Raw genomic sequence first — 26,305 nt, 5'->3', positions numbered from 1 at the left:
ACTTAACATGTTTTATTTATAGTTCATCTATATAAAAAAAGGATTAAAACTCATTCATACTCTTGCATCATTTCTAAAAACTCGCTTCACAAACATTCGAACAGTTGTTTTCCGTCGGTTTAAAAGTAACGAATACTATTTTACCTTCCTTTTGGACTGTAGCTTTCTCTTCCCTGCATCGTACAACGCTGATATAGAATAGATTCGTAGATGAATTCCTTCCTTAAATCACATTTGTGTATGTTGTTTTGAAAGTGTTAGTTACGAACAAACTTCTCGAACCGTGAAATGCTTACGCGATAGTAAACTGTAATTGAGCGTTTCATCAGTCGTTAAGTACTTGGTTGCCATCAATTCGATGTTCATGATGTGAATCAATGGGAACGGGTCGGTGGATGTGCGTAAAGAGATATCTTTATCCTTGTCTCAGTATGTACCTCAATGTCAACGATTTTGCTACGGTGCGAAGATGAAAGTGTACTGGGTAAATTCCACTCTATAAACGCGGCTTAGGATAGTTTCTGGTTAAATAGTTTGGTCCAATTTTACGCATACACAGTAGGTAGTTTTAGGTGGGTGATGCTTTTTTGTTGGTAAAACACACTTTGATCACATGTACCGGCTATTCAGCCGTGAATCCCGATAGATGGATGATATCAAAGCAGAACAAGGGGAAATTTTGTATTAACTTTACACATGTATAGCAAAAATCCTCATTTTCCATTTTTTTATCCTTCTGGGGCATGTTGCGCGGCTAATTTTCCATTTGTAAAGTGCAGTTCTGTTTTGTGTCTCTCTTTTACACACTATACAAAAGAATGATTATGCGGCCTTTCCCCAGTTCTATCGTATGCTTTGTACCATTATTTGTTCTTTCTTACAATAGATGCATTTAAATTTTTTTATTTCTCATCTGGATTGTGTTACTTTCCGCAAAGTGCTAAGGCGATCCTACCATGCAATTAGTTGGCTTGTTTTCAACTCTTAGCTATCCTACGTTTGCTTAACGATCGTTCCGCTGCTAGCGCAGAAAACCGCTCGGAAACTCGTTCACATCAATCTGTTCCATCATGGAGTAGTTTTCGATTTCGTATGAAAAGCGAACCTTCATGCGCAACCCGGTGCTACCCTGGGTGGGATTTGTTTGACGCGCGATCAGCAGATCCTGCATAATCGTTCCCCCCGGCGGCATTACCGTACCGGACGGTTCACGTAGCGTCAGTACAAACGATTTCGGTACGGCTGCCTGAAAGAGGAACTTTTCGATCGTAGCTTGCGATCCATTGGTTGTTTGCACGGTGATACGAGCTCCGGCGGATGATGGTGGCTGTTCGCCCACGGTGGGATAAGGATGGATAAAGAATCGGATGTAGACGTCGTCCTTGTTGTAAACGTCGATCGCAGGTATCGTGGTCTGATCGATTGTCTGATTTGTATGGTTTGGTGCTGCTAGACCAAGTAGATCCATTATGCTGTCGGTAGTACCAGTCGCCATTGGACCATTATTATTATACGATGATAGTGCGCTTTGATTAAAGCTCGTCGTTTGCAAATGAGGCTGTGTTGAGGGCATCGACTGCGAGACGGGCACAACGGCAAGTGCATTATTACCGTTTCCATCACTGCTGAAACAATCACCCAACAAATCCAGCAAGATGTCTTGGTTCTGAAAAAGACAATTTTTTATTATCAACTGATTGATGTCGAAGACATTTACACCAAAGACCCCATTTGGCTTACCGATGGTTCCTGCACAGCGACCGGTTCATCCTGCTGTTGTTCTATTTCGGATGAATCTGGAGACGCAAAGTCAGCATTGTATTCTGAGGTGGTCAGTTCTGATAGTTTCAACTTTGGCATCTTCTCGAGCAATGATTTCCGAAGGTGTTTGTAATTGGTGAACAGTTGCGAAAATTCGTTTGCTCGCTGCTGCAGATCGATATTCATGTGCACTCGGAACGAGTTGATGATGTTTTGAATGTCCCTAAAAGTGGTAGAATGTTCGCAGTAACAGTTAGCGAGATCAGTACTGATGAAGTGGAATATTTCAGGGGCTTTCTTACGGTGTACAGCCATCTATTCGAACGCTGATTTTAGCTAACGATACCAGAATGTACTGCTTGGTGGTGATTGATAGTTGCGGTGCCCACAACAGTTGCCGATAGTGTTCAATTAGTTCGAACTCTGCGTTAGGAATGCGAGAAAAAAATGAAATATTCAACCAATGTTTTATGCAGATAGTTTACCCACGTCGAAACGGTTCCCATTTACACTCAAGTAATCGATAATGTTTCGTGTATTGATCCAATTGGGAGAAAAGTATTTGTCGAATGATGGAGTAATCTTTCTAACGAGTATCAAATTTAATATGAATATCACATGCTACCAACATTTGTTATTATTTATGCAACTTCAAATTAATATTAATTGTTATGACTAACGTCTTTCTCCGTTAGCAATAGCAACGATTGATGGAGAACAAATGCCGAAGCTTCCATGAAAACTTTTATAATTAGGAAGAGAAAACAATTTCAAATACTACGATACAATAGCTTACCATCGAATCCTCCAGCTTCCCCATATTCACCGATCGCCCACACGGCCACCTGCACCAATGGTTGCCTGTTCTCGAGCTGGTTCATGTTCATGATAGCTTCCCACATCTTATTGGTAATGAAACGCTGCTCGTGCTGCGGACTGTTCGAGATGAGCTGTATGGTGGACGAGATCACGTCGTCCCGGATATTGTTACCGGCCTAGAAGAAGGATAAAAATCGATTACTAGCTGTTCTTTCCAGCAGATCGCATTCCCTTACTAACAATTGTAAGAATTTTCAGTAATACATCCAGATGCCAACGGATCGAAGGCGAATACGTTTCGGCCGCGAGTACGATCTTACTGCTACAGAGCGCCTTCATTTCGGCGTCGGTCGATTCGAGATAGCGCAGTAACTCCCGCACGACCATCTCGATGTTCTGTGTGTTGATAAGGGTGAAGGACAGTTCCATAGCACATCGCTGTATCGATGGATCACCGTCCGAAAGGCACTCGAGGATCGTTATGCGATGGCGCTGTACCGCCGTCATGTCCTTATGCACAGTCTTGACGAGCGTTAGCAACCCGATAAAGCGAATGTTTTTATCGTTGTTTAGTAGAAAGCGGCCGAGAATGTTGACTGCTAACACCCGCAAACTGTTCTCCGATTCGACGTTCATGATTGTGAGGACCGTTTCGTACAGGATCGCATTGCCGGCATTTTTACTCGTTTCCGTACTGGTGGAAACCTGCGCTAGTACGTCGTTCATAATTTCCGACTGTGTTGGATCACCATGACCGAGTACACGCAATAAACGCAGTATCTTAACCTGCAGGAATGGATCGCTTACACCACTGACAAGATGCTCCGGTGAATAACCCGTCACGGTGAGCGATTTCAGCATGCGAACGAGTGTGGGAATGATCGATTTAAAGTACCGCAACACGGCCACACTCTGCTCGCACATCTCCGTGATCAGCGTGATGGTGGCGATCAGAATGCCGTGGTTTTTGTCCGCCAGAAACACTTCACACTTTGGCAGATAATCCTCCATTAGCTCTGGCACGCGGCGCACAAACCGGAAGGCACATAGGATCGCTTTTTTGCGCAGGAACGCATTGGTAGACACGATCAGACGCTCGACATCGTTGCACAGGTCCCGGGCCATCTCGGGCGATGCGATGGCGGCTAGTGTGCACAGCGCAGTGCCTACGACAAACTGTGTGGGGCTGTTGAGATCGCTGAAGTGAAAGAAAAACAGAATACATAAGGTTGGGATTCGAATTGGTAAGATGCATTTATGTTAGTTATCAATACATTATTTGGAATCCTTCACATTTTCTGGATCTTGTTAAAAAAGGACTTGGAACTTTCTCAAGATTGTAAAATTTTCCCGTTCAAGTAGAATTTTGAGGCTAATTTTGAATTCTTGAACTCGAATACGTAAAGATAGATGATGAGCCAGCCTAGCACGACGGATGTGTCAGTTGAGAAGTCAGAAAGTTGAAAAAAATCCATACTTATACAAATTCCAGTTTAAGCCAAATTAACTCAAATTCTACCACTTTCAACTCAAAGTTCCTGGAAAGTACGAAGCTGATTGAGTTACACAGCTAAACATAGCAAGATTCCGAGCTAATCGATCAACAATCCGGCTTGCTTTACCATCATACACTTATTATGGTTTATTATGGTCGTTTAATTACAACTTTAAGTATGTTGCTGCGTGAAGTAACTCCAAGGATTTTTCAGTTCCTTGACGCTTCATTCGGAACTCGTTTTATGGTAAAAGTTTTGGCTTTACGAAATTAGTGCCTTTTTTCGAAGATATCGCATTACTTACTTTTTAAGGCAGTTCGTAAGCAGCACGTGCACATCGGTACGCTCATCCAGCAAGAGCATCGCGCCCAGGTACCCTATCCGTTTGTCGGTGTACTTTGAGCTTGCGGCCAGTTTGAGACATTCCACCTGCCCGAAGTGGGCCGGATAGCCGAGCATGTGGATGTACAGCAGCTTTGCCATATTGCGACATTTCCAGATACAGTCCGTCTCGCGGAAGGTACTCCGGATGTAGGCACATTCTGTGTTGACTACCGCACGTTCCTCGGCCGCTGTTCGGCAGGCTCGGATCTGTCGTATGAGCTCCCGCAAGCGGGTCGGTGCCGGTTTTCGTACTGTGGTAGTGAGAAGGAAACGTAGAATATTGGTTAAATTGGAACGGATATTGGTAACATTGTTAGCAACTCGTGCCGTATACCTACATATATTTGTTTCGATTGTTTCGTTGATCACCTGTTTAATGTTGTTGATGGTCAGTCCTGGACTATACCTGGAATAAACATACGAAAAGCGTGTGGTGTTTTAGTGCAAGATTTATATATTTTTAATAACATCTAATGTTACATGTGGTGTTCCGTTAATTTTATAAGAAATGAGTTTGCTAAAAGTATAATTTTCCACGTTCAGTTTAATGGGATGGACGAATTTAATCAACTTGAGCAAAGGCAAAACTCATTAATGCTTAAATTATTCTTGTTTCGGCCTCTTTACGACCGGAACAGGCAAGCAAGCAACGTGCTGTAACGCTGCTCAGCTGCTCGGCGGTTTGTCTGTGGGCTATTTTTCATCATCATTAGTTTAGGAAGGTGTTAAGAATTCGACTTGCGTGTTGCTCTAGCCTCCATTGCTTTGCCTTTGGTGCCGTCCATACTATTTAACTTACACCCACACTGTGTTTCCTTTATGTGGTTTCCCTTAGTAAAACTAAATGATTTTAAGGTTGTGAAAAAAGCTTGTTAGAAACCTTAGTTTATATTTACTTTTCATTGGAACGTTGCTAACATTTAAACTTTATTTTTGTGTATTTTACAATGTGTCAGGTTGTGGTGTTAAAATATTGTTTAAAAATACATTTCACAAATGTATCTAATCTCACTTGCTTCATATATTTCTTCTCCAAAAGCTTTACCAGGATTGGTTATATATGTATACACAGAGTGCCCTACTTTTTGCTTGACAATCCATAAAAACAATCACAGGTTTATTAGTACAACCCAATCAAGCGAAGAAGGATCTTCGCCCGTGGTCCGGATCGTAAATGGGCACCAAGAAACGGTACGGCATCTAACTCTCATTTACAGCAAAGCTTCAATTTCGTAATCAGTTTACGTGTCAGTGGCACAAACACAACCGCCATGAAAAGAAACATAGTAGGCCGTCAAAGTGTGTAGCCGGGCACCACAGTAAATCCCACAAGCCGTTATTTTGCACCACCACCACTGGGCAAGCTCGGCTGCTCACATCCATTCGCACACCGACTAATCTGGGTGCAGCAACTACATCAAAAAGTAGGTTTAAATGGGTATGGGAAAAAGACGCAAAAATGAACAGCATAGGCATCAAATACAGAGAGAATTAGAAAAAAATACACATGCAAATACGCACGATTTGTAGGTCAGTATTGGACGGTGGCTTCTGGCATTGCGTGGATGATGTGGGTTTTATTTGATTAAAGCACAGCAGCCAGTCGGAACCGGCAGCATGAACAACGCAAGGTGACGCTCGCACACACCGTGTGGAACATGGCGGCGTGGGCCATAAACCACAAAATGATTATCCATAAATTATTTGTATAAGCATCCCGAGGGTTTTTTTTTAATATTTGAGTAATCCCACTGTGATAAATACGTCAAAAATTCGCTCCCCCGCCTGAATCGAAACACGATGGGACCAAATGGGGAGATATTTTTTCGCCATTACCATTACATTATCATTAAGCAAAGGGATGGAACGGATGTATTAATCTTGAGTTGGATGAACGGATGATAATAGGGGCAGATAATAATCAAAATATTTCATTCACACTATGCCGAATTCCAGTGCTGGTGTTTGGTGGAGCTGGAAGTGTCAGTAAACTGTATGAAATTGTAAAATTATTTCACAAAAAGCGAAAAATTGTGATGTATTGACGTCAACCAGGCGTCTCCATTCAGACCAGAAGCAACAATCCATTTACTACATGCGAAATAGAGCTTATGGGTGGTATTGCGATTTTATTGAACTGTTTACTGGAATCATTCCAACCAATTCATGGACACAATTTATAAACTGTCTATACTGACAAACTATCATTTTTCCGTGTAGGTACGTACGGTACGCAAAAACCGCAGCTCCAGGTTTTCGTCCTAAGTGGACAAGAATGATGCTGGAACTTCGACCCACATTCAAAGGGATGTACGATCATCTTTAAAGGAAAAAAAACACAACCAGCTTGCGTACAACAGATGGTCTTTGAGGTTTTCCATTCCAGTAGACCCGGCTCGGCGACTGGGTGAAGACCCGTCCGAGTTCGTTTGATTGATGGTTGGCGCTCGAACGTGACGCTACCACCCCGGTTTCCTCGCGATAAGGCCGCTGGATAAAAAAGAAGCATCCCCCGAACCAAAGTACGTGTCAAGCATTCAATCCACAAACAGTCCTACAGGGCGAGAGTCCGATGAACAGTGGTTTTGGGACATTGTCACAGTTTTAACTTTATCCTTCCCTCTAACTAAACTCTTTCCCCGTACTCGGTGTGTTACTGGATTGTCCAGTTTGGTAGCCTGTTTGATGTACAGAAGAAAGCTGCTTGACACAAACAAATAAACGCCCCGTGGGTATGCACCCGGCACAGACACAGTTCATGGGTGTCATGTTATGGAAATATCAGCGTTTTGCATGGAATGCGCTCGAATCCGGTGACATTTTCTCTGTGCAAAAGAAAATGCTTCATTCATTCTGACTGTTGGACAGTATCTTTCATTGCTGCTGCATCACAATAATATTGTAACACTCGCCAAATGGACAAATATGATACGAATTGGAGGAACGAGGTCGAAGCAAGAACGGCACCTTTGATGTTGCGGTGTCTTTGTTGTAAATACAGCTGTGCATGGAATATCTACCCAGATTCTTGTACTATTAGTAATATTGAACAAAATAGACGACATCTTCTGAACCACAATCATGACTTCCATTAAATACCCTCCTCTTTTACCATACTACTTCCTGCTCACTTCAGCCACGTACATCCAGTTTGTGTAATACACTCTCCCGTGTTAGTATATGAACAGCACAAGGCACCGTGCACACACGTGCACAACACTCAAAGCCTTGTCAAAAGCCATTTTTCTACTCCATCAGTTTATTGAACGAAACGCACGAAACGTCTGTCTGGCTGTCGCGAAATATTGCTCAACCACCAACGCTCGGTTTGCCTCTTTTGCGCTTGAACGAATCAAACAGCTGTTGCACGCAAAATTAGACCACGGAAGAGAGAAAAAAAAACCGGCGACCCCCAGATAAGCACGGACCGGTTTCATTTGGCATCATCCTCCTGCCATCCGGGTAGGATCATCGCTCGGTACCATTTCCCACGTCTGCCATGCTCGAACGCTGTTCGGTGCGCCCAAATCGTCAAATATTCATACACAATGTTTGCCCGGCCCGAATTGGACGCGTACGGCGGAAGTGAAGCCATAAATTTGCAGCCACCATTCGTTGCTACGAAATGGAAGGCCATGCCTGGTAGGCACCTCTTCGCTTCGTGACCCCGCTCTGAATGGCAGCCATACATTTCTTGTGTCGATTATCCTTCCCAGCTGACTCCTGTCCCTCTACCTCTCACGCCTTTCTTCCGCCAGAAGAAAGCTTTACCGCTGATAGTCTTGTGTGTCAGTTGTGTTATTTGAGCCGGCTACGTCTCTACGAACGGGATTGCGCTACGAAATAGAATTTGGTCGTCGCTGATATGCAAGGAACCTTTCGCACGGTAATACAGTAGCAAACTAATCACTATCCCGGGGCAGCTTCCTGGCTCTTTTTTTTTGGCACAACCTTTTCCGGCAATCGTTTAGGAGGCAAGAAAAATGGAATAATTACTTATCATAGCTTTTTGCTGCTCGAGCTTGAGCTACAGATTGATAAATTACACACACACACACTCACCAATGTACGATTGATAGATGATTGAGTTACCCGAGCAAACATTTATCGTGTCGAACGGGACGGGAGAGACGGGATCATTCGAAAGCTATTGCAAGTTCATTGGGGTTTGGTCTTTTCTTCCACCCAGACTGAATAGGAAACATATTTCTTCTCCGGGAAATAGCTGTCGACGTGTGCATTTGGTAACGTATGAACGTATGGTAAGAAGCCGCAAATTTGCCCATTTGTGAAGGAAGATTTATTTTCTCGCACGTTGTGCTCGGGTAGGTTGGAACGGACCGAATACGGACGAAGTATGAGAGCTATTCGTTTATAATGGATTTCGTGCTTATGTGGGCAGGAAAAGATGCATTCGCAGTTACTTCATATGCAGCGTGCCCGGATAGCACACGGAAGCAATGAACGCACTGTAAAAAACCGTGCCAGATAGTTGACGAAAACAGGTCCTCCTGCCAACGGGGAAAGCTTCTCCTGGGATGGCCTTTCACTAGAGATAGCATAATGTGTGCGTGCTCTTGGAGGAATGGAATGAGTTTTATGAAATAGATTTTCCCCCGACCGAGGCTGTGATAACTTTAAATGGTCTGAATGTGCGTTGGTATGATGATATGCGCCATTCCCATTTTTGTTGCAGTAACGATGATTGGAAGTAATTGCAAAACTTTCCACCGCATAATCTTTGTTTCTATGATGTTTGAATTTCAAAACTTTGGGAAATTCCTGCGTAATTGGGTACAAGGGTCTCGTATTTGGACGAATGAATGGAACAGCATGGTTTAGAAAAATAAAAACCAAGACATCGGAAAACTTCCTGCGAGAAATGAGAGTGTTCCATTCAAACCAATATTAAGTAAAACAACTCAAGTTAGCTTGTTTACGGTGGCACAACTTGTCGCAAAGCTATGGTGAGTTCATCTCATTCAGCGTTTAAACCACTCAACAAGGCAATAAGTACCTACTTACTCGAGGTACACCTTTACATCTTGCCCCAACGAAAACAAAATGCTATAACAAAAAATCCGCACTCGTTAGCATTGATTAGGATCAACAGGACAACAGGACAAGTTTGTTTTGCTAAAGCTCGCAAACATCAGCCCGGAGTAAAGCGTCAGCACCACAACCAGTGGTTGTTAGCTAACAGCAATGCCAACCTCCGTACCGTTTTGCAAATATTCATTATTTTTTATCACTTCCCGAGGCACCATCACAGCCAACTGCAAAACCGACGCCGTTGACGTCCTGTTCCAATTTCCACAAATCTAACCAGTAACAGGGCATGCCATTTAAGATCATCTCTTGTTTTTTTGCTGCTATCTTATGTGACAATGTGGCAGTTTCATGTTTTTTGTTTGTTTACTTTACCATCGATGCATTGTGTGTTATGGTTGCGAACAGGAACAAAAAGAATCACAATACCATGCTCCATCGCTTATTAACTTGACATTGCTGACTCCGATCCACGGCGATTTTTGGGTATGGAATTGGAAAATATGGTTCACTATTGGGCCATTAGTTGCGTTGAGGTTGGTTCTGGATTTTCGGTTGGCTTCACACTGCTACACAAAGAAGGGTGGAGAAGCAAGCCGTTGACCGACGATAAAATGTGTGCACTGGCAAAGTGTATCTATCGCGTCGTGAAAATCGTTATGACGAGAGACTGCTGCCGTGATGTAGGAAAGGAGATATTGATCGGTAGGGCCAGTACGGGTTTTTTTTTTTGTTTAACTGACAACTATTCTTTTGTCTCTGCTCACCTGCACGGTCGTCCCAAATTTCTCCCCACACAAAACACAAGACTCGCACACGTTATCGTACTTGAATCGTAAGTTTGGCTGTTACACGTTCATTCGCTTCATTTTATCGATTTATCAGACTCAATGACAACATGTACACTGCTATCCGGGCGTTTCATTGACTGTCACCACGATTGGTCGTCGTTGGTGGTAGAGGTTTCCTTCATTGTCCAGGAATTCATGTAACCAAAGGCTAATGTTTCGGTGGCACGATAAGGCGGAATAACAGCTTTACCATACTCGAAAAGATAAAGTAAATCAAATCAGCTCTCATTACCTCACCGGGAGCAGAGGTAAACATTGATGCTTCAATACTGTCAATGGACTTGGTTTTGTTTTTCTACTTCCACTTTCGAATTAGTTGCTTCCAGATTCCAGTCTACCTGCTAACAAAGGGCTTACGTGTTTAGTACCGTTTGTAATGGGATATTTTTGTTTGCTGAGGTTGTTTTAGTGACGGAGCTCAAAATTGTCCACAAATCCTACATTTAAAGATCAAATGCAAAGTACTGTGGAATGGAAAGCAATCTTAGACTGGCCTTACACCTCGGAAGCTTATAATTTCAGTACGCAGTGTCACTCTTTTCCCGAATGTCACGGAGACCTCAATCGGATGAAAGCAAACAAAGTGGAACTGATGTGTATGCACGTGGTCCACCGACCGACACACACGCGGACATTCAAAGAGCTTCAAAAAAGGTGCTGATGCATAAAGCTCCAGCCATTTCTGGTTCGTTCGTGTGAAGACCCAGCTCGAATAAGGATTTCGTTCCCTTTTTTTTCATCGTGTGACGATTTTTTTTGTCCCCAACTTGTATGTTAACTTGAAATAAAAATAAGAACGAAATGCTAGGTGGTAAAACGGTAAAACAAACTGCTCTTCGGTGACGATCAAAAGCAGTTCACAAGCCCGTTTTCGCAGCTGGTTGGTTCCAACCCCCTCCCTGGGGTCATTGGGCACAAATGGCACCAGTGATGGGAACGATGGGTGCGACAAAAAGGTAAAGAAACTGGGAAAAGGTTTCCCAACTCCGTACGGTAGCGAATGGGAGAATGCTTTACCTTTGATGAGCCTGTCATGTTGAGCCTTAGCTTTCGCATTGGTGCACCAGCCACAGGTGAACCGGCCGACAGTTGTTCTGTGGGGCACAGTCACGGGGTATTTTCGGGGGTCCCCTCGGGACGTTGTGGTTGTATAGAGCAGCATGAAGAGTAAATAAATCTCGCCAACAGATAGGCTTTTTAGTTCGTATTGAACGAACAAAAAGAAAAACACGGGAAAACATGGAAACATGGATTCTAGCTTCTTGTTTCGGAGGGAAACCCGGCGAATCGCATCGTCCCGGGAGCTGGCAGGTAATGAATAAGAAGCTAATTTGGTACGATGATGTACATCGAACGTTGGTAAAAGGATAAAAAAGCAAAAAACTATTTGCGGTACGGTTGACATTGATGTAGGTAAACATAGTGTCGACTTGTCTTTCCTTCATCACCTACCGGAAACTATAACTAACAGTAAGTCACTAGTCCATTTTTTGTGCTCCAAATTGGTACCAACAGCAAACGGTCTTGTTTCATTTAATAGAGTGTGGAATTTTTCTTCCTACAATGAGCAACTTTAAGCTTGAATGTACAGTCCATTATATAGTAAAAAAACCAAACCATTTTAACGAGCTTTTTACGATCGATCATATTATTCTGCCTCGTGCCGTCCGTCACACGTTCGACCATTCCGAACGGGCAATTAAAACATTTCCGGTAAATTCTTCACAGCAATTAATCCTCCAAAATTTCTGGATTTTAAATTTCAAGCCCAGCCATTAAAAAGCGGTGTCGTGCGATACGAAACGTTGGGAAAATTGTAGATGTTTTGTTTTGTTTTGTTTTTTTGGCTTTTCTTTCCTTTCTATTCCGAGGAAATGGCAGCAGGAAACATTCATTCAAGGATGTGAGATGAAATCGGAATGAACTAATGACAAGTGCTTTCATTTGCCAGCCAGTTGATAAAGCGACCCGAAACGGTAGGACAAAAGGCGCGTCCGCGTTGTCGCTTCTTTCAGGGCGCTGTTGAGATACCAGCAAACAGAGCGTGGAAATGTCGAGGCTATGTTTTTCCATCATGCTTTCCATTTCCGCTCCCGAAAGCCGGACAAACGAATCGAGCCAAAGTCGATAGGAAATTTAACACCGTACTGGACTGAAGCGTTTGCTAGGCGGCACAGCATCGAATCGGTTCCACGTCGAGCCACCACTGCTGGTACTGGTGCTGGTGCTGAATGAAGGAATCTAATTTGCAACAGATTTTGCAACCGTTTTGCGCTGGGGTTGGCGCAAAGTTTTTGCTTCCCGATGGAATTACACGGCCGAGAGTCGCCATGTCGTTTGGACGAACGAAAGTTCTTCGCAGGAAAAGTTTCTCTAACTGATTTCGGTTAAAAAAAACCGCCTGCCAGCAACAATGGAAAACCGCTTAAGAGCATTTGGGGACTGTTGTTACCTTCCACCCCTAAAGCGAGTAGCGAGTCAAGCAATGTTTATCACAACCCCAACAATGCATTAATCAGGTAGAACCGATCGAAAGAAGAACGTGGAAGGCGAAGCATTTTATAAAAGATTCGTTAAAAGTGTGCGCTAAAAGTTTTCCCTCTCTTTTAATTAAAATTCTCTCTCGAAAATTTTAAACTTCTCGTTATGAAAGAACAACCACGTTGAACTCGCATCGTGCAGAAGAAAATGTTTTTGTTGAAGCATCACTGTATAAAGTGATTATCGTGATTCTAGTATCAATTTAGTTAACAGTACGTGTCTTGTAGTTGAATGAAATAAGCAAATGCTCTAGCCCAAGATCCATTACCGCCACGACTTTTGTGGAGGGGAGCTTTCGAAAGAAATCCGGTTTATCTAGGCACCGCTGATAAACGATTTCCCGTGCAAACATTCCTCTGCCGGCAGTCGTGCCCTGACGAGGGAGTCGTGCCCCTGCTTCCTTCTTTGGCCGAGCAACCTTCAAGCGTTGAGAGCGTGCTTTCTTCGGAAACTTTCACTTGTTTACGGTCATTCGATAAGCATCTTAAGTGGTTTTCGTGAGATTTTCCCGAGCACACCCTGTGTCGGTGGGAAGGGGACAACGTATCCTGGGACAACGGTTTATGGGGCACTGTGGGCAAAAGCCAATCGTTAGAAAAAAAACGATCCTTCTCGACGACACAATTCAATGGAAAGTGTCGAAACGATTATGAGCAATGTCAGCGTACAGGGAACACGGACACGGAAAATGAAGGAAAAGAACGCACGGTCGATTGGGTTTTGTGAATTGCTGATAAGCCAAACTTTGCGTGGGGTATGCTGGTAGAAATTCGGGAAGAATAAATAAATTACTGTCCAATTAAGGGTCAACGGGGAAGTTTTTTTGTCCCATTGATCCCGTTGGGAGCACCACGGATCGTTTTACTTATCTTAATTTAAGGGTTTCCTTTTTGTGTCGTTAATGAATTTTACCTTTCGCACATTCATCAATAGCGAGGGTAAAGCTATTAATTCAAATTATTTTCTTGCTCAGCACATTGCTTTTTTTGGTGGTCCGCGAAGGATTCAATTACCGCAGAATATACAAAACTTCTTCCGTTGACTAAAACCTACGCCGAAGGGTGTTTCAATGTGTTATGACATTATTTTTTTACCTTTAACGCATAACCTACACGAATACCGAAAAAAAATCGCATTTCCGATAACAAATCCTTGGACGTGGTTGTTTTAAGGGTGAAAAGTTTTGCGGATTAGATTGGAAATCGAGACCAAATCTTTCGACTCGATTCGTAAGTCAGCATGAAACAGTGGCAAACGAATCATCCGATGATGAAAGAAACCACACGACGAGGTACTAAAAACCAGCTGGCCATTGGTTTCGGATGGCATTATTCGAAAACTTTGCTCGTTCAACAACACGGCTGAGCGGTTGTAGGGCATAAATTCAAGCCGTTGTTTGTTTGTTTTTCTCGAGGTCAAAGGCTGGTAGGATGATGGACGTTGAAAAATAATTAAATTGTGTTTGGAAAACTAACTTTGCTGCTCAAATAAAAATGAATTATTTACCATTGACAGTGTGTAGCATGTAGAAAAGCATTTTTTAACATTAAAATTCACATACTCAACATCATCATAGGGACAACAAATAAATCGTACCCGTATTTTGAGTAACGCCAATTTTTTATGAAAAATGTATTACAAAATACAAACAATAATGACAGCAAAATAAATAATAAATCACATAATAATAATAATCACATTTTGCATCAATATTTAATCACCAGGAGGAATCATCAAGATTACACAGCTAGTTAACTTTATGTCCATTTACAATCATTTTTAAGATTGTCTTCTCAATTCAATATGGATTCGAATAGAATCTTGCTGCATGGAACAATTTCTCACTTGGCGATAACAAACTACTATTGTACAAATATACGCGTGTCTTTAATTCTCAACGAACGAGTGACCTTATAGTTATGTAACGCACTGTATTATCTTGTTCATCCTGTTAGCAAAATTGCTGTCGTTGCTGTTATGAGTATTCTCAGCCATGAGCCATGAGATGACAAGCCAACCTCGTTCGTTTAGTTTCAAATAGAAAGTTCGAATTGCGGCCTTTTCGTGAAGCAATCTCAAATGATAGAAGGAATCATTTTACTAATCGATAATTCAATCAATTTCACGAAATCCTATTTGAAAAACAGTGTTCATGTGTTTACATAGACAAAATATGTCTTACTGCTCGTTTTCCCTTTCGTTTTCCCAATCTGTCCCACCATCGAGGGAAAATCCCGAAGCTCTTATTCCGCGAAATTCATCTTCATTTCTTTTCCGCTGCGTATTGACGAGAGATCTGCTGGGAAGATATGCGATGTTCATCCACTTCCATTTAACGCACACCCCGTTCAAGTGTTTGTTAAATGTTGGTGGTCCAAAATTTCCATTTCGTGATTATCGTGATGTGCGAACAGACGAACCGAAACGAGCAAAGCACCAACGATTATTTGTACCGTTCCAATTCGTCATGCTCATGCGGTTGGAATTCGTCTTTTCCTTCCACATTTTCCCCAAAATTCCACACGTTTGTGGGAAACATTTAAATTCGTTTTATTGTAGGCCGTTCAACCTGCCTGCCAGCGGTCGTGGTCGTGCAGGTGTACGCAGTAATCGTTGGCGTAAGCAGACGCTTCGAGATGAGAATTGCAAAGCAGATTGACGGTGGTACAACAAAGTGTTGTACAGGAGCTTTGAGTGCCTGCTGAGTGGAAAAAAGTAACCGTTCGTATCGATTATGCACACATTAACCCAAGCCCATCGAGTGGAAAGTGTTGGACGACAACAGCCAACGAAGTGGAATCGATGTCGATAAAATCGATGTTAGTTTGGTTGGAGGTGAGGATGACTAACGTACTAAGTAAGTGAAGTGAAAGCAAAACTGAAGCACCTGAAGTTGCAAGCAACGGAAACATAAAATTTCCCAAAAAAAAAACACGCTTGCAACTAAACCTGAAGTACGATGAGTCGATGGTGGAACAAGTTTTATGCTTCGCTTGCAACACTCATCGCTTTGCACACGCACACTTCTCCGTAGCCGAACTGAACGTCAAGCATTCTTATCTGTTGATAAGATACATCGTCTCTTGCCGGGCAGTACGGGCGATGGCGCAACAATACGTAGTGTTTGTAACTTCCCTGCTGTGTTGGAGCCCAACGAGAACATACACAAACTTTCGCCGTAACCGAGTAGCTCGTTGAGCTTGTGGGATTCTCGTGGTGACTGTATGTTCTCGGAACATAAATGTCATCTCACTGCACCAGTTGCACAGCGTACCGCACGGCCCGTGGACGGTCGTGGAATGGGTGTTACCGTTTACCGTTTGATGGAAAGATGCAACCAAAAGTTGAAGACAAAAACAAAGCAATCAGTAAAAAGAACAACCTTTTAACCTCAGGGAAAAGTAATAATCTTCCACTGTCATCCCACCATACGGCGGCACCGCGTGTTGTTGGTTTGAGCAGGGTTGTGTGTGCGGTGCAAGATAAGATTGTAAGATACCACCGAAAAGGCAAAAAAAACACGAGTTATAACGGGTGTCACCACCAACAGTATCCACTGGCAAAGGATTATTAAGCCACAAGTTGGCCACATTTCGACACGTTGCAAGACCCGGATAGCACGAAAGATAAATAAAAACAAGGCTGCTTAAAGAATTGTTAAACAAAACGAATAGTTCACTTGCTGACAACAAAAGTGAAGGATTTAATATACTGCCCAACAAAGTAGACCGCTAACCGCTGTTTGTTTCATGGGATTTTTACAGTTTTTTAGAGTATTAGCTTCGTGGATCGTTTCTACAGTGAGTAACATAATTATACGGTCATTTGCTTTACATCGAGAACTAAAACTAATGTTGTTGAGGAATTTTAAATACCGTTAAGCAGCATTATTAATAATAAACAATTTTTATCATATATTCGTCTATAATTTGCAAAAAAAAAAAACTTCTCCCCTACAACTATGGTATGGACTGTATAAAGAATTAATACAACAAAAAATGGAATGGTTATGTTGTCAAACACACACAAAGATTGGCTTATTACATAATAACAGACAAATCAAGCACAATGGAATTTGAAACACGCAAACGGTCTCTTTATCCCCGTTTATTCAGTGGCTCCGCACGAGAAGCTGCAAAAAAAGGTAATTAATTCTAAACGAGATTCCGAGCCCATGTTCTGTTAATCCTTCGCCATTAATAATCTCGTGTCCTTTTCCTCTGAAACAAGCGCTTTGTGCGAGTTTGGAATTAAGCTGAAGGGAGTTTTAAGGGTTTCCAAATACAAAACCGTGCGTACTCGTCTTAGCGACCCTCAGATTGTGCTCAATCTTGCACCTCGATGGTTTATCCCATCGAATTCACTGGTCAGATGGTTGTTGCCATTGCGCGCGATTTCCTCGTCCGATGGTGAACTGTAATCGCGTTGACAAATCGTTTACGAGCTGGCCAAGCTGTCCTTTCCCTGTGGTGGTACATCCATCACCGAAGGGATGGGCCACGGTTCCTCGGTTCCATCAGTTCGAATGGTATTTACCGTAAAGTGAAGTGTTAATGTTGGCATAAAAATAAAATACGGCACGTTTACCGGTACGGAACGTAAGGAAATAACCGAATCCGTGCTATTTGCCTCCCTCGCCCGCAATAGGGCGCCGACTAGTTTCATGATGGAGTGTGATACGGTTTAGCGTAACAAGAGGTCAAAGCAGCAAACGATGAAAACGGACGGCTCTTGAGCATTTTTCGGTGTATGTGAGCCGGTTCCGTGCGGTCCGGAAAGTAAGTAAAGGAAGGTCATAGAAATTTATTACACCCCGAAAAATTCGCCTACGTCCCGCCGTCGGGGTCGTGGTCGTTTTCCACGGGACACTTTACCGTCCGGACGCAGCAAATCGACCATTCAAGGGCACGGACGGCATCAGACCGTATGCGAACAATGATGGTTCCGGCATTCGTTTTCAGCATTTTCCGGTTCCTTGCTCAATCCTACCATATTTTTTCGCCAAATGGACCGAACGGCTGGTGAAGGAAACATCGGAAGAAATTATGCATAAATCACAGGTTGATCAAAATGTTCACCACTCGGAAGGGTGAACCGGAGTCGGCAAAACTAACCCTATGACCCGGATGTGGAATAGCAAAATGGCAAACGGCGGCACTGCATTCGGTACCGTTTTGTCCATTCGATAAATCGTTGTTTAACATTTGCTGAAGCGAATACTAATGGCATCAAATACATTAGTCGAAGTTGTACGACGTAGATCCGGCATCGTAAATGACTGCAACAGGGCAACCGAAGCCCAGATTTGAACGGAGGACGGTGGATCTGTAACTGATGCCGGTATTACGATCGTTTTGGAGGGGGCCAAATGGCAAAAAATCGCTAAAGGAAAGCTCATTAACCATTCGTTCTATTTTTAAAGCGAATCATCACCGGCAAGGGGAATACAAATTTTCTTCCCGCACCGAGCGCGGAAGCTGTTGCGGTGCTTTGCTTTCTTTTTATGGCTCGATTTCCCCAATCGAGCACCGCAAACATAAAATCAGTTCTGGGAATTGGGTTGCGCTCTGCCCTGTATCCTTATCACACTTGCAATGGAGTCGCCTGGTGGATGGGATTAAGCGCAAAACCAGCGCACGATCTTTGCCAATTTTCTTGGCGATTGCTCATTTTGTTTTGGTGTGGTAAGTGTGTGTGTGTATGTGGGTTGGTTTTTTATTGCCACAAACGTACGGCATCGTAAAACTTTGACCAAACTGGAAGACCCCTTTTTTTAATATTAGCAAAGCAAGAGGGTTTTTGATGGTGTAATTTGGTTACGTATCAGCGGTGGATTAGTGTGTAGGACCTCTTTTTTGGACACTGCGGAGGCTAGAAAGATTTTAAAACAAGATGTAAAACCACTTTCACGATAAGGAAAATAGGATTGAGAGAGAATTTTTGGGAGCAGTGACACGATCAAATTAGATAGTGTTGATACATGGGATGGAGACGCCCGGTTATTTACTCTAAACACGACAGCACCGGGGAAACAAATTTCATCCGTTCGGAAAACTGAGCCAAGAAAATGGCCCCATAAAAACCCAACAAGATATTAGTGAGAAATAGAACAACACAGGTAGTAGATTCGAGAATTATCCCCGTTGTCAATGTATCTGGAGTGCAATTACACGACAGTGTACAGAAGAACTTTTAATAAAATTGCTTTCACGAGGGTGATGCAGTTAACATTACAATCAATCACAGTAACCGAGTAACCGACACCTGGTCCAAGTGACTGGCACAGTACGTTCGCGCAGTAAATGGTGTCAAAGGGGAACATTTACGCACCATTGTACCCTCAAAAACCCTCGATGGGGTTCCATCCTGCCATCGATCCCAGGAACACCGTCCCGATGTGCGCTCTTCATTTACTCTCGGCGTTCAATTCAATCAACCAAAGATCACCCACCCGACGGGTATGGGTACGGTCACCGCAAACCAACTTTCGTCACGCCCGTTGACAATTTCCCGGTACACCTCCGTGCTGTGTCACCGCAATGGATGACACCTGATGGTATGCTAGCGACAGAGACTCGGTTTGTTAGTTGTGGTTTCTTGGCATTAGTTCCAACACGGAGCTAATTAAGACGGCACGGGCAAACGGCAATGTTAGTGTTGAAAGCGAAAGAACACGTTCTCGTGTTGAGCAAATAACAAATAAGGCGACTAAGCTCGTGCTGCTTCACGTTGCTATTGTACAGTCCGGATTAGCTGGCTTGTGCCAGGGATGACAAACGGTGCCAGTAATGAAACTGTTGCTTTAGAATGAAAATGATTTTTAATAATTTACTTTCACACAGTTGGGTAGAATTCTCCAAGGTTTTTATCCCGTTCTCCTTCCCAACAGCCCTATTGACGTCATAGTGTGTCTGTATGCCCATGTGTTCTTCTCCTCCCCTTAGCTGAGTGTTTTCTCGCCCCGGCAATCTTTGCACCGGAACCGACACACCGGTTTCGCCCGGTGATGGTGATGGGATTTTCGCGTTCGATCATTAACCACCGGCGGCACACGGTTAGTTGCTGGCGTTCACGTTCCAAACGTCTTCCGTGTGCGTCTTCGGTGTGTGCATCCGAACACTCTTCGTTAATGGTTCCTGCGAGCCCGAACACCGAGCAGCTCATTTGGGTTGCTTCACAACGTTCCGAATGCTGTCGTCACAGAGTGGGAATTGTCGTTCCAGGGATTGGGTTGGGGTTTTCGGTAAGTCAAAAGCGAATCTTCCCTGCAATCAACTTCTGCCCCGTGCAAAACTCCTAATGGTCCCCAACCCAAGAGATATAAAATTCACACACACACACACACAGCGGTGAGGTTGGTGAGGTTTTTGGTTAATATTTCATGTGACCATTGAACTGGACCCGTTTCACGTTCACTTTTTCCAGCATCTTCGGACCGACATACACCAGGAAGGGGGATTCTGCTCTCGGTGTGATCTTTAACCGAGCAACGAAATCAAACGCTTTTGGGGACACACTTCAACCGGAGTTGTGTTTTTCCTGCAGGAAAGGCAAGAAACGGGCGGAAATTATGTGGGAAATGTCCATTCCCAGCCCATATGTTTGTGGTGCTCGTGTGCTTCGGGCTAAAACAAACGATTAATTATGTTGCAAAGCACGGAATCCGGCAGACGTTGTCAAGGATTGTCATTCACGGTGCTGGCATGCTGTCGGCTTTCGGCTTGCGTTACGCAGCGCGTGTGACACATGTGTTTCAGATGTCTGGGAACATGCAACGTCCAGCAGAAGCACCACCGTCCGGTGACGCCAGACAACTTTGAACGGATTAAAACAATTGAATCGGAAAGGATTTGGTTATAAATTATGTTATGTTGGTCAAGGTTCGAACCATCCGACGGTCCTTCCTTGATCGTGTTCCTTGGTTGGGAGTTGGAAAATCAAACAATTCCACACGGCAAATTCTCGACGGTACAACGCGTCGCTGTGTCACTTGGATGCTCTGCGGAAAGCGAAGATAATCGGATGGAAGAATTGCACGTGCTCTAATTTCGCTGGCAAACAGAAAGTTTCCGACGGCCAGCAAAGGAACTGGGCAGCGTGTGCGGGTACGGGTTGGAAATCGTGTCAATATTGGGGCGTCGTTTTTCTATTTGTCCTGTCGAATTGCCTCCCAATGATGGGGGTGTTCCGGGAAGTGTTTCTTCCTACCATTGCTGGCATCCGCGTGTGCCGGTGTGTTTGTATCCGTGCTGCCTGTGGGCAGCGAGGTTTCGCCCATCTTTCAATCCATATTCCTTTCACCGATCGGATGGTGTCGATGTTAATGTTGTTGCAGTATTCGGAGAAAACAGCTATGCGGAGCAAGAAAACCAAAGCCCGGAACGCGGTGGAGGATGTGACCTCCTTAATCCTTCTCATTGGACCGTATCCACTTTGATGGTTTTCTCGTGCTCTTTCGCTTCCTCCGGACACGCCGAACTTCGAGAGGTCAATCACTATCACGGCTATCGCTTGAATTGGGTTCGTTTTGCGCTGCACAACGCAGATAACGCAGTTAACAACTGGGGAGAGTTGGAAAGCTCGCCGTACCATTAAATGTAACCTAATCAGCTGGAAAAGATTGGCCATGTATTGTTTCATGCCAGCTGGAGCGTGCAATGGCAGTGGGAAGGAATTTATCTTCTTTTTCCGCGTACAACTCATCAAACGAACCGTGCATTATTGGCACATCTATTTGACCAATAAATTGCTGTTGGCGATAGGCGCGGCACGAACATATATGATATGACAAACTAAAAGCAAACCCGGGCAAATTATGAACAAACATCTTTTTCTCAAGCGGTATGAAAACTCTATTTCTCTTAATTGCTCTACAAACACGACTTAAAACAAAGAAAATATCGTCAACTGTTAACTGAGCTTTGTATGAGCTTAATCGAACATTAGTGCAATTCGATCATGGTTTACTTTGCAGCAATTTGAGATGATCCTGCCTTTGTATTTGTCGATCATATTTCCCTTGGGTGGCATCTTATTGTCATCGTTCAAACTGACACGACTACGTCTCGGAGCCCGATAAGTGCCTTTAGCTGTCGTGTCACAATGGATGAAGGCACTGGAACCGGGTATAGCCATGTCAATTTTGCATCAAATCTCTTCGAGTGCGGTGTACATTACAAATCGTTCACTCAACGCTCTCCTGACGCTCCGGCTGGTGGTATATGGAAGGAATTTTATTTAAAAAATTCATCTCGTTTACTGGCGTGATTGAATTCGGCATACGATGGCACACGATCGATTCGGCAAACATTCTTGAAAACCGTTGGAAAAAACGACCGTAAGGACGGTAAACGACCCGGTAAGAAGCTACATTTTGACTTTCAAATCAAGTGGAAGCCCGGCAAAGCAGGGAACACTTTCCATCATTGCTCTCTCGCGGCATGTCATTCGATCGCAAATCGGAAATGAAAAACGTTGTACCGGCAGGACCTTTGGACCGTTTTAGCAGGTTGATGCTGGTATCGATCCAGAAATGGGCCACTACGAATTTAATACAACTGGTGGAGATTGGTGATTGTTTAAAGAGAGCAGCGCGGGCAATAATGTGATCCACCGAGAGGTCGTTGTGAATGGTTCTCGTAGGTATAATATCTTTTAGACTAAACGGTCGCACCTATGAAAGCAGTGGAAAATTTGCCCTTGAAAAGAGTATGCGATGGCTCATAATTAGCCAGAACACGAAAAGTGAGCATTAGAACATTATAAGTGAATGGCTGCATTTAGCATTTTCATTCCAGCCGCTGACGATAATGCGCCATTTGGACGTAGCGCTACCGAATGAAAGAAAGCTACCGTACTGTACAGAAAAGCATTCGTTACATGTACTGGAAAAGTTTCGCTAGCTTTTTCGCTAACGAGCTTTTAACATCTGGAGGCAGTTTTAAAATAGTTGTTAAATTTTACGAGCTCTCATCTCAGGTAAGAGTTGAGCAACTTACAGGGGAAAATCGGATGGCAATGGAAGCCTCCCTTGGAACGTAACGCCAGATTAAGTTGGACCGAAATTGATTCAAATTGAATAAGACAAGCAGTGTGTTTAGTTAGATGTGAAGTTTTGAAGGGGCGAATTCGTGTGAGTAAATCGTTTTAAACGTACGATCCAAACGGATGGGTTAATGCAATCATAGAGATTAACGTCTAATTTGAATTCGGGTGTACATGAAGTTTGTACAACTTTACGAGACGCAAGCAATGTGACCCATTTATCAACAAACTAAATGACAAACACCGCTGATGGAGGTTGCAGTGAAGGATATACTTCTGACGAGAGGATAATAAGTTAGTAGAGTCATCACTTGGAACCAAAGCGGGATAAGTAAATGTTATATACGAAGACTTATTTGTTTCAAAACATCTTCCCACCGAATTCTCCCGTTTTTCTCCCCATCAACTTTCAACAGCAAGCAAATACGACCAAAGTTACTATATCGTTTCCGCAAGAACAGATTACGCTCGTACGGATACTGGGGGGGGTGGAAAAAGTTTATTCTTATGACCCATGGCAAAATAGCTTTTGACCATCGAAATGGTAAAAATCAATAAAAACCCACAAATATAGTCGCATATTTTCTGTCTATCTTAGCGACTTATGTTGCTCCCTTTTTTCCCGAGCGCTATTCATATTTCTTCTACGAATCGTACACCAAGTGGCCCATCAATATCAACCACTCAAAAGGCTCAGCCGCCGGATTTCGCGAATTCGACCGAAGCGAATACATTCCATTTGATGGATCCACTGTCAAACCAGTGAAACACGGGTGGTTTAGAGTTGTTCGCTTCGTGGGCCGATTCCCGACCACCACCACCGAGGCGGTGGCCGGTGAAGAGTGAACACGGAAAATACGCAAACAATTTCCGTCAACATTTGTTCCCCGGGGCACATTTTCTTCGGTGAGCCGCAGCGCGTTGAGTTGCTGGCGTGTTTTTATTGCCCAGCAACACAGGAAGAAGAACCCACTTTCGTCCCAATACACAGTTAAAGACTTTAAAAGTAAACCACAAATCGCAACAGCGAAGCAATGCGAAATGGAGCATACAGCGAGGAAAAGGGCAACGAAAAACACATCATGCCCGAATAGGCATTCGTACCAAAGTTGTTGGAAGTTGTTTTCGCTGGATCCCCAACCTACTACCAACAACGAATGGACTACTGAAAGTCGAACAAACACACGGGGGCGCACCTGACGCACCCGGGAAAGAAGGAACGGAATCGATCTGGTTGCGATTGATGAAACATCCGGGAAGTGAAATATTCGAGCAACCGAACGTGTGTCTCCAGCTCAATCAAATCAACCCTGGATTCAAAGTTAGTCCCATATTTTGCCGCTGCTCGGTGTCTGGTGTAACTTTTTATCGATGCGAGGAAATGGACGACGAGTGAAGAAATAACCACAATCGAATAGAAATGAAGAAAGTGAAAGTGATACGAAACAGGAGACCAGAAAGCGATCCTCTTGATGTTGCCGAACATCTGACCCATTGGGGAATTTGTTCCCACACGGAAGAAAGTTAGCTCACACAACACCGACAACGTTATTGATTGCTTCAATAAAACTATTTCACAAACCTTTGGCGGAGGTGGTGCATTTAATTATAATGTTGTTATCGTGTATTGTTTTACGATTGTCGGTGGAGTACTTAGTTATTCAGTACCGAAGGAAGGTATAAACCTTGAGCAAATACCTAATAGCAGAAATTCAAACTGCCTCTGTCTATAATGGCATTTTAGAACGCTTAACTTTTCAAGTAATCAGCATTTAAGTCACCGAATCTTAAAGCGTTTAATGTATCCTGAACCTTACTTAAGCCCGTTAATTCCTCCTGTTATACACACACAACAACGCCATTGTGCTCCTCGCGGTGTGAACCTTTCACGTCCAAGATGGTGTCATCCTCAAGCTCTGCCCACCTAAGCCTAAACTAGCCCAGGGTTAGTCTAAAGTGTTACACAGCAGTGAGATTGTTTTGTGTGAGATCACTTAGCACTAGTTAATGTGTGTTGAAATTTACCGTGATATGTTCAAAATGTTATGTACAACTATAGAAATTTGAAGCATTTTAAAATTCCTCAAAGGTTTAGACATTTCTAGAAGCAAAAAATGAGTTCGAACGCGTTAAATAAAAATGTTGCAAAACAAAGCAATAGTTTTAGAAAGAACCTATGTAAAAGAGAATCATAAAAAAAAAATCTTTTACCTCGTCCCAAACTCGGATAATCTGACACAGCGGTTAAATCAGTTACACGTCGATGGGAAAGTCAGCCATCCGTGTGCGTGTCTCCATAGGCTTATGTTACAAAAAACGACTTGAAAAAAAGGGAATCGACTGTTGCATTTTTCAACAGCTTCACCAACACTACACTGCGGAGCAATCGGCTTTCGAGAGGTTTCGTCCCTTATGCGTCTAGCGTGTGTGCGTTATGTGCTGCGCTCTAAGTGTCTAATAAAATATTGAACCGCAACCGTGCACCAACCGAATGCACCACTTACAACGAACGTTCGATCGTATCGTGGCCGTGTCTCTGTCTGTTCCTTTTCGACCCAGTGTTTGGTGCAACGGTCGTCGAACGTTTTCGTCGAGAAGCACTTTTCATATTTAAAATACCCTTTGAAATGGATCCACGTGCGGCACCAAGCGTGCAGTCAAACACACACCAAACGGGAACGGAAGAACAAACCGGGCTGTCGCAGGAAGTGAACGTGACGGATATTGGATATGGGAGGAAGTGACTAGCGAATCCGAATGGAGCACAAAAAAAAACACCAACAAAAACGATTTTCTGATTGTGTGGGTCAACTGGCTGAAAAGGTCAACAAGCGCATATACCGCGTCGTCGTCGTCGTCGTCGTCGTTGGTCGGTTCCGGTGATGAGAGGAAGAGAGCAGGAGATAATACAATAAGGAAGAGAAGTTGAAAAAACCCACTCCCCCAAACACAACCACACATACGCTCACACATATGAAACAAAACGCTAGTGGAAAACTTTTCCCACCAGTCACCGAAAGTTTTTCCTTTGGTCCCGTGTTCTACACGCGCGACATGTTCACCTGCTCGTACGTCACCTCCCCAATGTTACCATCATTAGGGTCACCGGTACACCGGTTTCCGTATCGGTCGTATGTGTACGTACCTTCGATTGTGCTCCGGCGGTAGAATGCTCCAGTCGGTCTCATAATACGGGTACATGTTGTTGATGACGTCTTGCGATGCCAACCGAGAATGATGAAAAACGGCGATCGAACCTTTTTTCTTTGCCGAAAGTAACACTGCACTGTTATGTGTATGTGTGTGTTTTAAAATATACACTCCTGAATTTACAAGCAAATTTTCCACCCAAAAACACCG

The 26,305-nt window shown here is 43.5% G+C and overlaps 1 protein-coding gene across 1 annotated transcript; it reads right to left on the bottom strand.

The window, feature by feature from the left end:
* Positions 1 to 1,021: 1,021 nt before the first annotated feature.
* On the bottom strand, positions 1,022 to 26,146 carry LOC128709931 (AP-1 complex subunit gamma-1-like). The gene is made up of 8 exons (XM_053804966.1): positions 26,091 to 26,146; positions 4,799 to 4,866; positions 4,381 to 4,711; positions 2,821 to 3,778; positions 2,558 to 2,756; positions 2,064 to 2,184; positions 1,741 to 1,984; positions 1,022 to 1,666 (listed from the first exon to the last, which is right to left on the bottom strand). Exons 1-8 carry the CDS (start codon positions 26,144 to 26,146, stop codon positions 1,022 to 1,024), a joined length of 2,622 nt encoding a protein of 873 aa, XP_053660941.1.
* Between the last annotated feature and the right edge of the window lie 159 nt (positions 26,147 to 26,305).

Source organism: Anopheles marshallii, chromosome 2 (assembly GCF_943734725.1).
Source record: "Anopheles marshallii chromosome 2, idAnoMarsDA_429_01, whole genome shotgun sequence".
In the NCBI taxonomy this organism is placed as follows: Eukaryota; Metazoa; Arthropoda; class Insecta; order Diptera; family Culicidae; genus Anopheles; species Anopheles marshallii.
Note: the sequence above shows the minus strand (reverse complement) of the source record. Positions and strands in the feature narration are given on the sequence as shown.

What these genes read in the sequence shown, in the direction of transcription:
- LOC128709931 (XM_053804966.1), bottom strand. Translation starts at nt 26,146, where the DNA reads ATGTACCCGTATTATGAGACCGACTGGAGCATTCTACCGCCGGAGCAC. An exon ending in AACAATCGAAACAAATATAT is followed by an intron (nt 4,712 to 4,798) that starts GTAGGTATACGG and finishes TCACTACCACAG; the next exon opens with TACGAAAACCGGCACCGACC. An exon ending in TCGCTGTGCAGGAACCATCG is followed by an intron (nt 1,667 to 1,740) that starts GTAAGCCAAATG and finishes TGTCTTTTTCAG; the next exon opens with AACCAAGACATCTTGCTGGA.